Source organism: Trachinotus anak, unplaced genomic scaffold (genome assembly GCF_046630095.1).
Source record: "Trachinotus anak isolate AG129_WGS33_773 ecotype Australia unplaced genomic scaffold, CSIRO_AGI_Tana_v1 ptg000022l, whole genome shotgun sequence".
NCBI classification, from domain to species: domain Eukaryota; kingdom Metazoa; phylum Chordata; class Actinopteri; order Carangiformes; family Carangidae; genus Trachinotus; species Trachinotus anak.
This window is the reverse complement of record NW_027273873.1, coordinates 1,584,668-1,602,488: the sequence shown is the minus strand read 5'-3', so window position 1 is coordinate 1,602,488 and position 17,821 is coordinate 1,584,668. Positions and strand designations below refer to the sequence as shown.

At 39.6% G+C, this 17,821-nt stretch overlaps 2 protein-coding genes across 4 annotated transcripts; one reads left to right on the top strand and one right to left on the bottom strand.

The window, feature by feature from the left end:
* Positions 1-11,121: 11,121 nt before the first annotated feature.
* Positions 11,122-12,892, top strand: LOC139606508 (B-type lectin plumieribetin-like). 2 transcript variants are annotated; one of them, XM_071458705.1, is made up of 3 exons: positions 11,122-11,250; positions 12,253-12,346; positions 12,558-12,892. In XM_071458705.1, exons 2-3 carry the CDS (start codon positions 12,257-12,259, stop codon positions 12,807-12,809), a joined length of 342 nt encoding a protein of 113 aa, XP_071314806.1. In that variant the 5' UTR covers positions 11,122-11,250; positions 12,253-12,256; the 3' UTR covers positions 12,810-12,892. The 2 variants fall into 2 exon arrangements, with proteins under 2 accessions (XP_071314806.1, XP_071314807.1); XM_071458706.1 differs by lacking the exon at positions 11,122-11,250 and adding an exon at positions 11,460-11,577.
* A 2,019-nt stretch (positions 12,893-14,911) lies between these two features.
* Positions 14,912-17,805, bottom strand: LOC139606506 (lectin-like). 2 transcript variants are annotated; one of them, XM_071458704.1, is made up of 4 exons: positions 17,210-17,805; positions 17,018-17,129; positions 16,358-16,467; positions 14,912-15,474 (listed from the first exon to the last, which is right to left on the bottom strand). In XM_071458704.1, the coding sequence occupies exons 1-4, from the start codon at positions 17,285-17,287 to the stop codon at positions 15,394-15,396; spliced, it is 381 nt and encodes a 126-aa protein (XP_071314805.1). In that variant the 5' UTR covers positions 17,288-17,805; the 3' UTR covers positions 14,912-15,393. The 2 variants fall into 2 exon arrangements, 1 of the variants encoding a protein (XP_071314805.1); XR_011684638.1 differs by lacking the exon at positions 16,358-16,467 and having other exon boundaries at positions 17,210-17,797.
* Positions 17,806-17,821: the final 16 nt, after the last annotated feature.

Below are 17,821 nucleotides of genomic sequence, written 5' to 3'. Positions count from 1 at the left end.
CTTTTTCTTTTTTTTTCCACTACTGAGGGCCCCACCTTGTGGCCAGCCCCCTCACTGTCTAAAGCAACATGACAGCTTTTCTGTTGGAAGTTCAGTTCACTGTTCTATACTGTTTATTACCACTTGTCCGGGGCGATACAAGAATGTCACAAATGTAAGACTGACGCATTATCAACACTATAATATACTGTCTCTGAATGTAAATGGGCTGAATAACCCGGTCAAAAGAAGCAAAATGATAGCTAAAATAAAAAGGGAAAAGATAAATGTGGCATTTTGGCAGGAGACGCACCTTTCAGGAGCTGAACATGAAAAACTTAAAAAGATGGGGTTTAGAAACACCTTCTTTTCATCATATAAGAAAGGAAAAAGAAGGGGAGTAGCTATATTGATTTCAAATGCTGTCAAATTCGAATTAATATCTCAAATTAGATATTTGGCTTATTGAGCGGATCACAGTGAACGATCTAAACAACAGGATCTGCAGCACTTATCAGTCAGATACAACAATACAACAGCTACACTAACTGTGTCTCTGCCCAGACATCAGCCTCTTACTGTGAGCGGCTCCGGTCCTCCGGAGTCAGGACAGAGAGTCTCTGGGTCTCCACAGCTCGGTCCTCGGCTGGAGCTCGGCGGGTCGTGTCTCTCTCCTGGCGGTGACAGTGATGAGTTCCTCGGCGGCAGCGGGAAGATCACAGATGAGAGACGGTGAACTTTGTCTTTAACAAAGTCGGCTCGTCCTCACAGGACGTGAAATCAGCTGATTGCACAGAGATCCATGTTGGATCCTAAAGAAGAGAAACAGCATCTGTGCTCGGCCCGCGGGTTGGAGACTGTGACCTGGGCCTGAAGAAGTTCTGGAAAAGGTCAGATGTTGGCAGGTTGCTCCCTTTCAGCAGGAGAGAGCTGGAGGAGCTCTCTACTGTACCTGGTGCCCAGGAATAAGCGCAGGAGGAGGGTTATCACCTGAGTGACGTCACCGGGGACCCCTGCTGGGAATGCCTGGCCTCAGCCAATGCCGGTGCGGAGTTTTCTTTCAAACTCCAATTTACACATAGGTGTGAATTGTGGGGGTGGTTTTGGCTCCATAGCCTGGAGGGAAATGTAGTCCTCTCCTTTGTTCTTACCACAAGGCCTGGCTCGAGACTCAGGCTTCTGGAGGGCATGCAGGCCCCTCCTTTGTTCTTCTCAGAACCCATGGCTTGAGATCCCGACACCAGGTTATACTTTTTATTCTGCAAGACACACAGCCCACTCAAGGATTGACTATTTTTTCATGTATAACAAAGATCTACATAGGCTGAAATATTGCAGAATAGGTCAGAGGGATCTTTCAGACCACTCAGGGATTTTTCTAACTTTACATTTAGATGGTAGACAGCGAAAAACTTTATGGCGACTTAACACCGGTTTGCTAAATGACCATACCTTTAGAAATTCAATAGAGAAGGACTTAGCATTATACATGCAGGACAATAATAATGGTGAAGTAAACCCCAGTATATTATGGGACTCGGCTAAAGCGGTTCTTAGGGGGAAGATTATAGCCAGGACAGCTGCACTTAAAAAGGTGAAAACCCAAAAATTAATTGGTTTACAGGAAAAACTGAGAGACCTGGAACAAATACACAACAAATAAAGAACCCTCGATTATACAACAAATTAGACATACTAAACAGGAAATAGATAAAATACTAGGTGAGGAGGTGGAGAAAAATATAAGATTCATGAAACAAAGATATTACGAGGCTGGCCCTAGGGCTGCAAAATTGTTGGCTTGGAAGCTCAAAAAACAACAGGCAGAAAACACCATCCACAAGATTAGAGACCCTACCACAAATAAAATTACTAACAGTTTGGACAGCATACGAAAAGCATTTGAAAGATATTATAAATCTTTATACTCTCAATCAAAACAGGTTGATAACCACGCAGCTGCTGAATTTTTGAGCTCCTTAGACCTTCCCATTCTAGGTAAAGAAGCTAATGATAAACTCATCTCACCAATAACAAAGGAGGAAATAAGTAAAGCTATCTCAAGTTTGAACACTAACAAATCACCTGGCACGGATGGCTTTCCTCCAGAATGGTATAAGTCAATGAAAGATCACCTGCTCCCTTATTTGGAGTCCAGTTTTAATTACATTCTATAAACTGTATGCCACCATTTTAGCAAAAATAATGGAACCTGTAATGCCCTTGTGAATAGACGAGGACCAAACGGGATTCATAAAGATTAGGCAGACACAGGACAACATAAGAAGAGCCTTACATACCATCGAACAGATTAACAAAGACCAAATTAGTGCCATCATTCTCAGTTTAGACGCAGAAAAAGCTTTTGATTCTGTTGAGTGGGAATTTCTGTATTTAGTTATGAAGAGGTTTAATTTTAGTAAGGATTTTATACACTGTATCCAGGCACTTTATGCCTCCCCCACTGCGAGAATTAAAGTTAATGGCAGTCTGTCTGATTCTATAACTTTACAACATGGTTACAGGCAGGGCTGCCCTCTCAGCCCCAACTTATTTAATTTGTTCATCGAACCCTCAGCCCAAGCAATACGTCAGCGGACAGAATTAGAAGGTATATTCATGGGAGGAGAGGAATATAAAATAATTCTGTACGCAGACAATGTATTGATCACAATAAAAAATCCTAATTCAGGCCTGCCTCTATTAATGAAAATTCTAAAAACATATGGGGAATATTCAGGATATCCCCTAAATATACATAAAACACAGGTTATGATATTTAATTACACACCTACAGAAGAACTCAACGCAATGTATAGTTTTAATTCAATTCAATTCAGTTCAAGTCAATTCTATTTGTATAGCGCCAAATCAGAATATACATTATCTCAAAGCACTTTACAGGGTCAGGTCAAGACCTTACTTTGTTACAGAGAAAAACCCAACAGTTCCCACAACGAGCAGCGCTTGGCAACAGGGGGGAGGAAAAACTCCCTTTAACAGGAAGAAACCTCCAACAGAACCGGGCTCAGGGTGGGGGGCTGTCTGCCTCGACCAGTTGGGTTTAGGAGGAGATAAAAAGGGGGGGGTGGTGGGGAGGAGAGAGGAGAGAAGAGAGAGAGAGACCAGGAACAGCTGTGTAGGTAATGGTGTTATCAATAATAATGACAGGTAACAGTGGTTAATAGTAATGATGAGTAGTGGTGGATCTGGGTCCTGCTGCTCCAGAGGCAGAGAGACCTGCAGAATGAGGACAGAGAGAGGGAGAGAGAGGAGACGCACAAACTACAGGAGAGAAAAAAATACAAAGTTAATGGCATGAAGTCATCGAGAGAGAGAGGGGGAGAGAGACAGAGAGAGAGAGAGAGCCCAGTGCATCATGGGAATCCCCCAGCAGTCTAGCTCTATAGCAGCATAACTAAGGGATGGGTCAGGACATACCCGAGCCAGCCCTAACTATAAGCTTTACTAAACAAGACAGTTTTAAGCCTGATCTTAAAGGTAGAGAGGGTGTCTGCCTCCCGAACCCACACTGGGAGCTGGTTCCACAGGAGAGGGGCCTGATAGCTGAAGGCTCTGCCCCCCATTCTACTCTTACAAACTCTGGGAACCACAAGTTGACCTGCATTTAGAGAGCGAAGTGTCCTATTGGGAAAACAGGGAACTATAAGCTCTCCAAGGTACGATGGTGCCTGACCACGAATGGCTTTGTAGGTGAGGAGGAGGATTTTAAATTCTGTCCTGGATTTTACAGGGAGCCAATGCAGAGAAGCTAACACAGGAGAGATGTGATCTTGTTTCCTAGTTCCTGTCAGTACTCGTGCTGCAGCATTTTGGATCAGTTGGAGGCTTTTTACTGAATTTTTGGGACATCCTGACAATAAAGAGTTACAGTAGTCCAGTCTTGAGGTAACAAATGCATGAACTAGCTTTTCAGCATCCTTTAGACATAGAATGGGTCTGATTTTAGCAATATTGCGCAGGTGGAAGAAGGCTGTCCTAGAGACTTGCTTTATATGTGAAGTAAAGGACAAGTCCTGGTCAAAAATGACACCAAGGTTTCTGACTGTAGCACTGGAGGCCAAGGTGATGTCATCCAGAGTCAGTATATTATCACATAGTGTATCTCTGAGGTGTTTTGGGCCAATTACAATAACTTCAGTTTGTCTGAATTTAAGAGTAAGAAATTACTGGTCATCCAGGTTTTTATGTCCTTAAGACACACCTGAAGCTTGGCTACCTGGTTAGTCTCACCTGGCTTCATGGATAAGTACAGCTGGGTGTCATCTGCGTAACAATGGAAATTCATCTGGTGCCTCCTAATAATGTTTCCCAGAGGAAGCATATATAGACTGAAGAGTATTGGTCCTAGCACAGAACCTTGTGGAACTCCATGACTGACCTTAGTGATGATAGAGGAGTCATTATTAACATGAACAAACTGGAGTCTATCTGACAGATATGACTTAAACCAGCTTAGTGTGGTTCCTTTGATGCCGACCATATGTTCTAGTCTCTGTAATAAAATCTTATGATCGATGGTGTCAAATGCAGCACTAAGATCTCGTAGGACAAGTACAGAGACAAGTCCATTGTCTGAAGCTATGAGGAGATCATTGGTAACCTTAACCAGAGCTGTTTCTGTGCTATGATGGACTCTAAAACCTGACTGAAAATCTTCAAACAAACCATTCCTGTGCAGATAATCACATAACTGGTTTACAACGACCTTCTCAAGGATTTTGGAGATAAAGGGGAGGTTGGATATAGGTCTATAATTGGCTAAAACATCTGGATCAAGAGTAGGCTTTTTAAGTAGAGGTTTAATTACTGCAACTTTAAAAGCCTGCGGTACATAACCAGTTGATAAAGATAAGTTCATCAGACTTGATATAGAGGTGTCAAGTAAAGGAAAAACTTCTTTGAACAACCTTGTTGGAACGGGGTCTAGAAGACAAGTCGATGGTCTAGATGAAGAAACTGTTGAAGCGAGCTCAGAGAGATGTACAGGAGAGAAACAGTCCAAATATAAACCAGTTACAGTGGACTCTGAGGCTGCTGAACTGGACAGTACATCTGAGCCAGCTGTGGGGAGGAGATGGTGAATTTTTTCTCTAACAGAGACAATTTTATTTGTAAAGAAGCTCATAAAGTCATTACAGCTGAGGGCTAAAGGTATAGATGGATCAACAGAGCTGTGGCTGTCTGTCAGCCTGGCTACAGTGCTGAACAGAAACCTGGGATTGTTCTTGTTTTCTTCTATCAATGATGGATAATAGGATGTTCTGGCTTTACGGAGGCTTTTTTTATACGCCAACAGGCTGTCTTTCCAAGCCTTTAGAGATTCATCCAGGTTAGTAGAACGCCACCTTCTTTCTAGCTTCCTTGAATTTTGCTTTAAAGCTCGTGTTTCTGAGTTGTACCATGGAGCTAGCCTTCTCTGACTCACTACCTTCCTCCTCAGAGGGGCCACAGTGTCTAGAGTTGCACGCAGTGAGGCTACAGTCCTGTCAACAAGGTCATCAACCTGTGTGGATGTGAAGTTAAGAGAGCTGTTCCCTACTGCATTGATACATGGCAGTGGGCTAAGTACTGATGGGATCCTTTCTTTAAATTTGCTGATGGTATTGTCAGAGAGACACCTGCTGTAATGGATTTTTTCCCAGATGCTCTGTAGTCCATGACTGAAAACTCAAATGGTAACAGAAAATGGTCGGATAAGAGAGGGTTTCTGGGAGAAACTGTTAGATATTCAATGTCAAGCCAATTGAGTCTAATAATGAATTAAATGCAATACTCAGGCTGTCACATTCAACATCTACATGAATGTTAAAATCACCCACCATGATAACTTTATCTGTGCTGAGAACTAACCCAGATAAAACTCTGAGAACTCAGATAAGAACTCAGAGTAAGGGGCAGGTGGACGATATACAGTAACTAGTAGGACTGGTTTTTGTGTTTTCCAGTTTGGGTGAGACAAATTGGAACACACCTTGTATTAAATATTGTAAAACAACTACATGTATTAGAGCAAATGACTTACTCAGTCAGACTCCAAAAAGATCTAGGGGAAAAACGATGGCAGAAATGGCAAACCTATTTGGCTAATGAGTGAGACTGTATGCAGGTACTGGGTATGATACTTTGTCTTTTGGATTTGTTGATCACCCGCGGACCTTGAATATGGGTAATTGTTCAATGTTTTGTATTTGTCTTTTTGTTTTACCTTCCTGTACTAAAAGATGAAAATGATCTATAAATAAAGAGTTAAAAAAAAAAAAAAAGAACCAGTTGACCTTCATTAGTCAAGGTCAGGCGGATTCTGCCGGACGGGCCAGAGGCCCACACAGCCTGATCTTCTTTGGTGTACATCGCCAGGTTGTTATCCGGTTGCAGAAGGATTCGGAATGGGTTTTTGCCGTATGTGTTTGTTGCCTAGATGGGAGACCAGTTGTAGATGACAAAGTTTCCGTCATGCTGTGAGGGGAGAATACATTCTCTTGCTAGTTTTTTTTTCTTTTCATTTATGGATTTTAAAATAATACAAAAAGGCAAAAATCACACAAAAAATATTTATCCCTGTCACTTGGATATCATTAGTCACACCATCACAAAATCTCATCTCTTGTGTATTTACATTATACAGGAAGTTCTTTAATACTATCAAGAACTTGAAACTGGATCATGTAATAATTAACTGGCACAGACCAAGATAAGAATATTTGCTGGCTTTGTAGTTTCCGTCTTCACTGGTGAGGTACTCGCCCTGACGCAGCTCCTGGTCAGTGCTGATCGAGTTCCTGTTCATGATTCTGGTGACAAAAGGGTTAAAACTGGTTTAGTGAGTCAAGCCTCCACCAGATGATGCTCTTTTCAGAGGACTCCTCTGATGAGCTATTAACCCAGAGAGGGATATGAAAGTTAATCTGGATCCCCAGCTGTAATTCAAGGGGCACATGCTTATTGTACTGTTCCATATGTAGTGTATGTCTCTCAGTGCTTGTCTATGTGCGTACATGAATGTGTGTGTCTGTACATGCTTGTGTATACATATAGGTGTGTAAGTGTTTACAGCATGAACAAGGAGGAGATTTTCATTGTTTCTACGACATCACAGGAACTGGAGTAAAGGGAGAAAAACACTGTGGGAGAGGCAGGATGAAGGTTTCATTTATCAAAACATAATGTTAGAGACAGAAACAACAACTCACATGTCTGTTCTATCAATACCAGCTATTTTATAAAAAAAAACAACATCCATTGAATTTCCATATATGTACACATAAAACAAAAACACATATGTAATAATAATAATATATAAAAACAATTAGAAATTAGGAGCAATTTCATGTATTTACATATGTGTCCAGCCATACAAATATATATGTTTATGTATGTATGCTTATATTGCAGTCAGATGTTACATAAATATATATACATCCCAAAATATGTTGATATTATATACACTATGGCCCAAAAGTCTGAGACCACTTTCCCAAAATGGGAAGACAGACATGTATAAAATTAGAGAAATTAATAAGAAAAACATATGTAAATAGAATTTTTATATGTAGGCTATGTTGTTTTAATAAACTTGCATATATGAATTAAATAGCTTTATAATTGCAATATGTTATACCATATAAAAATTAATCATATAGATATTTTCAATATATGTACACACATATACATACAGATTTTACAATGAGTGTTTTGTATATGTTATAAACTTATATATCTTCATATGTCCAGAGTATGTGTATATTGGATAACAAAAGGTCTTTATCCCACTCTGTCATATATCACATTTCTATATAAAAAATAAAATCGGTATATTGTAAATTTTGAACAAAAGTTGTAAATTGTTAATTTCCAGGGTCAAATTAGTCTGACATTGTCCATGTTAATGTTACTATAAACATATTAGGTCCTTGATATCGATAAGGAATATTAAATTTTCTGTAATAATCAGTGATGTGTATTTGGATCAGCTCATTAACAAAGTTCCTTCAGTTTCTGCTCCTAATAATATTGAGAGATTTACAGTGAAATATATTTTAAGATGAGGTCAGTGAATACCTGGTCCCCACTGAGGCCCCACTGACATTTACTCACTACTGTGACTCACAGAAGGAAGGCGGAAGGTTGAACTGTAAGAGGTAACAGATTACTAGTTACAGATTACTAGTTACAGATTACTAGTGACAGATTACTACTGACAGATTACTAGTGACAGATTACTAGTGACAGATTACTACTGACAGATTACTAGTTACAGATTACTAGTGACAGATTACTACTGACAGATTACTAGTTACAGATTACTAGTGACAGATTACTAGTGACAGATTACTACTGACAGATTACTAGTTACAGATTACTACTGACAGATTACTAGTGACAGATTACTAGTGACAGATTACTACTGACAGATTACTAGTTACAGATTACTAGTGACAGATTACTAGTTACAGATTACTACTGACAGATTACTAGTGACAGATTACTACTGACAGATTACTAGTTACAGATTACTACTGACAGATTACTACTGACAGATTACTAGTTACAGATTACTAGTGACAGATTACTAGTTACAAATTACTACTGACAGATTACTACTGACAGATTACTAGTGACAGATTACTAGTGACAGATTACTACTGACAGATTACTAGTGACAGATTACTACTGACAGATTACTAGTTACAGATTACTACTGACAGATTACTAGTGACAGATTACTACTGACAGATTACTAGTGACAGATTACTAGTTACAGATTACTAGTGACAGATTACTACTGACAGATTACTACTGACAGATTACTACTGACAGATTACTAGTGACAGATTACTACTGACAGATTACTAGTTACAGATTACTAGTGACAGATTACTACTGACAGATTACTACTGACAGATTACTAGTGACAGATTACTACTGACAGATTACTAGTTACAGATTACTAGTGACAGATTACTAGTTACAGATTACTAGTGACAGATTACTACTGACAGATTACTAGTGACAGATTACTAGTGACAGATTACTAGTGACAGATTACTACTGACAGATTACTAGTGACAGATTACTACTGACAGATTACTAGTGACAGATTACTAGTGACAGATTACTACTGACAGATTACTAGTGACAGATTACTACTGACAGATTACTAGTTACAGATTACTAGTGACAGATTACTACTGACAGATTACTACTGACAGATTACTAGTGACAGATTACTACTGACAGATTACTAGTTACAGATTACTAGTGACAGATTACTACTGACAGATTACTACTGACAGATTACTACTGACAGATTACTAGTGACAGATTACTACTGACAGATTACTACTGACAGATTACTAGTTACAGATTACTACTGACAGATTACTACTGACAGATTACTAGTGACAGATTACTAGTTACAGATTACTACTGACAGATTACTACTGACAGATTACTAGTGACAGATTACTACTGACAGATTACTAGTTACAGATTACTACTGACAGATTACTAGTTACAGATTACTAGTGACAGATTACTACTGACAGATTACTAGTGACAGATTACTACTGACAGATTACTAGTGACAGATTACTACTGACAGATTACTACTGACAGATTACTACTGACAGATTACTACTGACAGATTACTAGTTACAGATTACTACTGACAGATTACTAGTGACAGATTACTACTGACAGATTACTAGTTACTCTGTCAAAGACGAATAAGTTATGTAACTGTTTTAATTATTTCATCACAGTAATGTAACTCAAAGCGGCGGGAAGAAAGACGCACCTGTCTCCATCGATGACAGAAACTTCCGGGTGTGTCAGGTGCTGAACAGCCTGTCACATGATCATGGCGGAGACACCGGAAGCAATAAACACAACTTCTGCTGCTGCATCAGACACTTTACCCGCCGCGGCCGAAAACGACTTTAAAACTCCACGCGGGTGAGAAGCAGCCGCGCAGTTTTCCCGCTCTCTGCAGAGCCGTGGAGGAGGAGACCCGCCGTGACGTCAGCCTCACCTGGACCCGGGTCTCCTGCATGAACACACCTACGTTTGGGTTTCTGCTTATGGTCGAGTCTGAGCCTGTAATAATTAATGAGTCATTAAAACATTGATTATAACAGCTTCACTTTGTTTGTCTGCAGGATTGAGAATCTTCTAAAATGAACCAAAAGTTAAGTCAGAGGTTAAAATATTCTCCCAGACAGATGCAGCACATCTGTCTATAAATGAATGGATTCATTCATTTATTCATTCATTCATTCATGTACTGCATCAATACAACACAGCAGGAATGGGACTGGAGTTGTAGCAGGTCTTTGGTCTGAGAAACAGATCAACAGGCTGCAGTTGTTCAGACTTCATCTCTACTGTCCAGTGATGGAAGAAGGTTTCAGATCCTTCGCTTCAGTAAAAATATCACTGCAGCCAATAGGGTTACACGACAAAGGAGAAAGTTTACATCACCTGTTTGTAACAAATCTACCTGAAATTACTTGTGGATCAGGGAATATAAGAGCTGCTTTTAAACTTCTAAGAGAACACTACACCGGCTGTCGAGAGATGTCAGTGACCTGTATTTGTAGATTCAATCACAGCATCACGCATGAAAACCTATGGAAATCACTGACGACCTCCTCAGCACCAACACTCTCCTTCTGCCTTCTTTGGAAACTGTGGCTCAGCAGCGACTGTCTGAAGATCACATCTGCACATGGTGAGGCAGAGCAGGGACATTTGCACAGCTGCTGCTGAATTAAATTTACTGATGAAAAAACCAAAGAACTGTCAGATACAAGCTTTTTCTATTTCCTTGTTCCTTGTTCCTCACATTTGTGTTGCAGACTCAAACAAAGCACAAGGAAATGGGAAAAACGTATCTTATTTACTTTCATTATTACTTACTTAATTCAACATTAAACATACAACCCCGTCTCCAAAAAAATACAAGCTTTTTCTATTTCCTCCTTCCTTGTTCTTTATATTCTCAGGCCACTGCTCCAGCAAAACCCACCTGGAGACACTTCACCAGGTACAGCCTGAGTCACACTTTTCAAGAATCATGCAATAAACAGAGGTTCAGAGTCTGCCACACAAAACAGTTTGTTGAACAGTGAGTGACACACACACAGTGTGTGACGTCACGGTGGGCGGTCCCTTGAGCATCACCTGTGGTACTTAAGCACCGCTGAGAAACTGTGAACCTGCGGTTGCGGAGTTTTACCTGAAATCACGGTGAGTAAATCCACTCGAGCAGGAAGCTGTTGTTTCATGCAGTAACTGGTTAACGGGATTGAGCTGCGTAATTCAATGACAACATAAATGTAATCGTAATATTTTACAGCCTAATACTTATCAAAATGTTGGTGATTACAAAGGGGCTCCATCTGAATATATATTCTTTGCCTTAAAAATCTTCTACAGACGACAGCTGAACAACATGCGCAGGTGTGAGGTCTAACAGTCTTCAGCTTCATTCTGCTTCGTGTGTTTTCATGAAATATTAACCTGGAGGTTGATCATCAGGTTGGGAAATTTCTACACTGACAGACCAAATAAATGGTACTGAAAAGTAATCAGGTGTAATAAGTTACATTACTGTGATGAAATAATTAAAACAACAACAATAATTTATTGATTTTTTAACAGAGTAATTAGTAATCTGTAACCTATTACATTTCCATACATTGGTGTCAGGTTTCAGATGTGTCATTTGACACATCCTGAAGCTTGCCTTGTCAGAGTTTATTCCCATGTTAACACAGTCTCTCTGTGTGTTACAGCATTTATTAAAACATGTCATATTGCATCAGGATATTTAGGGTAATACTGTATGAAGAAGGTAACGCAGTGTTCGTCAGTGTAAAAGTGAGAAGGGAAGTGACTGTGAAGGGATCCAATTACACATCACTGGTTTTAAAGGGTCTATGTTTTAAAAATGAAATTTAGTATTCTTTATTGTAATAAAGGACCTAAAGTTTGTGATTACATATTAACGAGGACATTGTCAGACATTTAAAAAAAAAAAAAAAAGAATAATATAAACAATTCAAGTTAATAAGTTAAATGTGTTACTTTTGAATATGCAGCCCAGGTCATAACCTGCTGCACAGACGACCTATTGTATACAGGAGGACAGTGTTCATGTGGATGTGCACACCAGAGGAGTCCTCTGACAAAAGCAGGAACTGGTGGAGGCTTGACTCACTAAACCAGTTTTAACCCTTTTGGCACCAGAATCATGAACAGGAACTCGATCAGCACTGACCAGGAGCTGCGTCAGGGCGAGTACCTCACCAGTGAAGACGGAAACTACAAAGCCGTCTTCCAGGTGGGAAGCAAATATTCTTATGTAGGTCTATCAAACTATACAGTATACTTTAAATACCTGTCCCTCCTAATGAGTCAGAGGATTTGTTTTATTGTGATTTAATGTGTGATTTTTGCAGCATAACATTTCTTACTTGTATTATTTTTAAATCAATATATTTAAGAAAAAACATATTTCTATTTGAACTTCATAATTTCTTTTCCCCTCACAGCATGACGGAAACTTTGTCATCTACACCTGGTCTCCCATCTGGGCATCGGATACACACGGCAAAAACCCATTCCGAATCCTTCTGCAACAGGATAACAACCTGGTGATGTACACCAAAGAAGATCAGGCTGTGTGGGCCTCTGGCACCTACTCAAACCAATGCTCCAGCAGAATGCGCCTGACCTTGACTAATGAAGGTCAGCTGGTTCTTGACCAGAATGGAAGGAGAATTTGGAGCACTGGAAAAAAGTAGCAAGGATCATTTCAGACAGAAGTCACGATGATGAAACTTGGTTTGCTCTGAGATTGAAATAAAGAGCTCTGATGTTTAATTACTCACTGTTTTATGTGTGGAATTGTGTTTGCTTTACTCTCTAGAGAAAAACTGTATATTTATAATTAATTGCCCGAACTCATCACAAATATTGATCAATTAAAATAGCGCCCCAACGGTGGTAGGCATACTGGACCTCTGTTGTTATGGTTACAATAATAAACACATTGACTGTACCAACAGCATCATACCTTCATTGCCATGGTTACTATAATAACAGTCATGTTTCTGCACTATGATACTCATGATGCTCCATAAACTAATATTCAAGAATTCTTCAGAATAACAAAAAACTTGATAGCACAACATACAGAGAGGCAGGTAGGTTTGGTTTCAACACACGACCACGCTGGAGGCTCTGTGGTGATCAGGAGAGCAACCACACTCATGTCTTCTGCAGCTGCTCGAAGCTCGCACCTTTCTGGAGAACTGTAAATACAATTATTAATGACATAATGGGTCATAGTATTCGAAATAGCTGTGTGGTGATGTACTTGGGGAACATTGGAGAAACTGTTAAAAAAAGACAGGTATCTGTTAAAAAAGTTTACTCTTGGCGGCTAAAAAAAGCTCTAACTAGAAACTGGTACAAAACTGAACCTCCAGGGAAAGAGCACTGGTTTGAAATCATCCAGGATATTTATTCAATGGAAAAACTGGCATACCAATTAAAAAGTAAAAGACATATCTTCAACAAGAACTGGAGCAAATGGACTCTATAATTGAAAAGTGACGCCATCTAATGGACAATTTGAGAAAAACAACTGAAAAGTACCCTTTCGTCTGCAATGCCCCTGACGTTGTTCATGTTTATGTTTGTTTATGTCTGGAATTGCAGGAGTGATGCACTGCATGGATGTGCTTGTTGTCAACAAAAAGGAAAAGAAAATAGAACAAAGACAACATATCAAATGCTGAAACTGAGAACCTTTATTGTTTTGTGAAAAATATCTGCTCAATTTGAATTTGATGCCAGCAACAGATTTCAACAAAGTTGGGACAGGGTCATGTTTACCACTGTGTTGCATCACCTCTTTTAACAACAATGAAACTTTAGCCATATCTGTATGTGTTAGAACAAAGCTCTGTTATTGACTTCAGGGCCTTGAGGATGTTCCTCCCACCATGTTTTGAAAGCTGTTTACACTTAACTTGTGGTAAAGTCTCATTCACTTATGAATCTCCACCCTGTTGCACTGAAGTTCTTCAGAAATCTACACGCCTTAGTCAGGAAGTGTTTGGACATGTCCTGACAGTATGAAAGTGTCATGAGATGTTTTTTATTTTTATTTGTAATTTTCTATCACAGTTTGCTTTCTTACTACCGCCCAGGTAACTGCAAGTCAGTAACATTCCTGGATCATGTTTAGATCTGGTTTCTTCTTTGCATGGTAGAGTTTCAACCTGCATTTGTGGATGAAGCAACAAACTGTGTTTACAGACAATAGTTTTCAGTGTTCCCAAGCCCATGCAGTGATTTCCACTGTAGAATGGTGTCTGTTTTTAATGCAGCGCCACCTGAGGACCCGAAGCTCACGTCCATCCAATATTGGTTTTGGGCCTTGTCCTTTAGCTTCAAGGTTTCTCTGGATTCTCTGAATCTTTTAATGATATTATGAACCATAAATGCTGAAATTCACAAATTCTTTGCATTCTATGCTTTTTTTATTTCAAATAGATCAGATTATTACTCTTTCTACTGCTCTTCCAAAGCAGTCAATTGAAAGACTTCAGGTTATTAAGAACTTTGCTGCTAGACTCTTAAAACAGGGAAAAGAGAGCATATTACCCCAGTTTTAGCTTCACTCCACCGGCTCCCAGATTCTTTCAGAATAGATCTTAGCAGTCATGGCTTGGTTAAGCTTAGGGAAAGACGGTGATTTGGGTTGAAATAAGTGCTTCCTCAACATTAGATGATCTTTGTTGTCATGGTTACAAAAGTAACAACGTGGGTAACTGCTGACAGATTAACTATAGGCCCGTTTTTTACTGGAGGAAAAAGATTATCAACAAATCAAGTCTGTGGGTTAAGATAATACTTTATTGATTCTGGGAGAAGATTCACAAGCTGTCCAGCAGCATATACACTCATTAAAATCACCCCCACCTTCACCAGCAGCAAGATGGACATGAAATAGTAATGCATCAATTATTATGATCCAGTAATGGAAAACATGTTTGTAATGAATACTTCTACTTTTGGGACTTTAAGTATATTTTGATGCTGATACTTTTATTTTTGTGAGTGCATGACTTCCACTAGTAATAGAATATTTCAATTAGTTACACCTTTTCTTAATATTTTACTTAAAGTTTATATTATTAAAACTTATGATAATGACCAAAAGACAAAATTTAACTAAACCAATCATTGCATTTGATCTCGAAAAATACGTTTTTGTTTTTGCATATTTTCAGAAGGAAAAAAAAATGTCAGTAGAGCTCACACTGTTGTCACTGTAGCCTGACACAACATCAGGGATTCATGAGACATATTTAACAGTCAGCAGCAGAAGGGATCACAAGTCTTTAACACAAACAAAAGGTCTTCGAAAGGAGCACGGGACATTGTTCCAGCGTTTACCTGTAAGAACAGAGAGAGGAAGGAAGCACATAGCACAGATTGCTTTTTACAGTAAAAATATCTCTTGTGTAATTAAGTAGACAAACATTTCTCTTAAACACAGCTCCACATTCCCCTCCTGTCCCATCCACATATTGGGAAGTTACTCAAAGGTTGTGAGTCAAGAAAAACACACAACAATGGCCTGTGAAGGGAATGCCAAATTGTTTATAGAGGACTAACGACTAATAAGTTGTGATAACAATTAAAACTGACCAAGGTTAGAGATAATCTGATACTGGTGATGTCTATGTGTCCATGTTGTTAGGAATATGATGCATCCCTTTTTGAGAGTGTCAGTGATCTTTTTAAAGAAATGAGAACCTGATATCATTGTTTTACACTTTATAGTGATAAAATTTTCTAATCAGTAAAGTTTGGGATCCAGTGAGAGGGTGAATCCTGTAATTATAGTCACAGTGCCACAGACGTCACACCAAAAGGTACTGACTTTTGAACGTGAGCAGGTACAGCCCTCCAACTGTGATACTTCAGAAATTATATTTATGAAGTCTCTTTGGTGTGAAATAGAGTTGGTGAAGAGAACTGCAATGGACTAGTCTGTATCTAGGATTAACAGAAGCTCACAAACTGTCCTAACTCAATGAGTTAGCATTAGCACAACCACTAACACTGTGTCAGCCACTGTCAGTTACAAGCTAACAAACAACATGAACAAATGAAAGATGCTAACTACGCTAACGGTTCTGATCCGTCTGCTAGTCTCTGATTCTGGTCTCAACAGACTCCTCATCTGAGTCTGGGTCTGACTGAGGCTCCAACATGAGGCTGAGTCTTTCTGATGTTTCCTCCTCTAACATCTTCATCCTCTCTGCTCTGTCACCTGGACACCTGGAGCCAGCAGGTGGTGGGCGGGGCCAAGGCCTGATCCAGGTTTCTCAGTCAGGAAGTCAGAGTAGATGTGATTCCAGCCACAGTTTTCCATTCTTTTCACTTTGTATAAGGGCAAACCAAACAAAGTATTAATCATAGCAGAGCATTTTTTACAGAGGTTGAAACATCCAAACATCATTGTCTGGAGGGGAATTTGAAGTCTGATTACCATCTCTGCCCAGATTCATGTTAGTGTGAGAGAATTTGTCTGGTATGTGATTCCACTAGCTATGATTGCCATAACTTTCCATCTATGTATCTGCAAGGATTTAACAGTTTGAAGGACGTGCTCTCTTAAAGGTAGTAGATTTGCAAGTTGCCGAGCAGAGTACTCTGTACAGATATTCTGTATTAGTGTCTGTATATACACCGTATGAATACACATGTGTGTGATTTAGGGTAATGTTAATGAGAAGGGTTTTGAGTGGGTCAATGCACAGATGATAGCAATGTTACATTTCCCAAACTAGCTAGTTAGCCCCTGTGCTAAAATAACTTGCTGTGAAGTGCAGCTGAAAACTTCATTTTTGAAATAGACTGATAAATTTGACAAAACAAAACTCTCCCATATACAAATCACCATCATTAAATCAAGAAATTATATTTGTACCTAGCTTGTTCATCTCTACACAGTGTTCTGCTCCTCCATTGTTGTTGGGCTCGTGAAGACCCCAGGCTTGGTAGTCAAACTTTGAGCCATCAGTCCACATCCACGTTCTCTCCTGGAAGAGACAGCACAGCTTTACTTCTACAAGCACAGGCCACAGTTGCATCAGCTCCTTTGTGTTGCTAAAAGTCTCACCTTTATGCCGTCATAGCATCCGATCCAGGCAGATGAATATGAGCCAGACGTTTTGTGAATTAGTTCCCTAAGAAACATGTGTTCCTCTGCGCTGTGGACCGAGGCCACATTCCCACCAAGAGAGCTGCAGATACGTTGATGAGGGAGACACAGTGAGAAGCCAAGGTAAAGAAATGAGAGGGAAGGAGTGAGTGCATGTAAACAGAGAGAGTGAAAGTAGCAAACACACTGGTATCCTGTCCTATGATACGGACTATATAAACGGACTCAAGTGTTGCACCAACAGCGATGGATTAAGTTTTAGTCCCACATCAGAAGCACCATGTGATTATATTGTTCCAGTACCTCTGCATCACCCATACCTTTGACACGGTTTTGGAAGATGAAACAGCGAGAGCTGAACCGAGTCCAATCAGGAGGACAGCCAGGAACCGCAACGCAATTGTTATGTTAGATAGAAAATAAGATCTTGTTGAGGTAAAGGAAAGGCCACCCTCACATACTCACATTAACACAAACTACAGGTGTGTTCATCAGACAGGTCTTCAGGTATTAGATAGGCCCAGCGAAAGTGGAGAGACACTAAGCAGGAAATGAGGAAGAGGTCCCCAA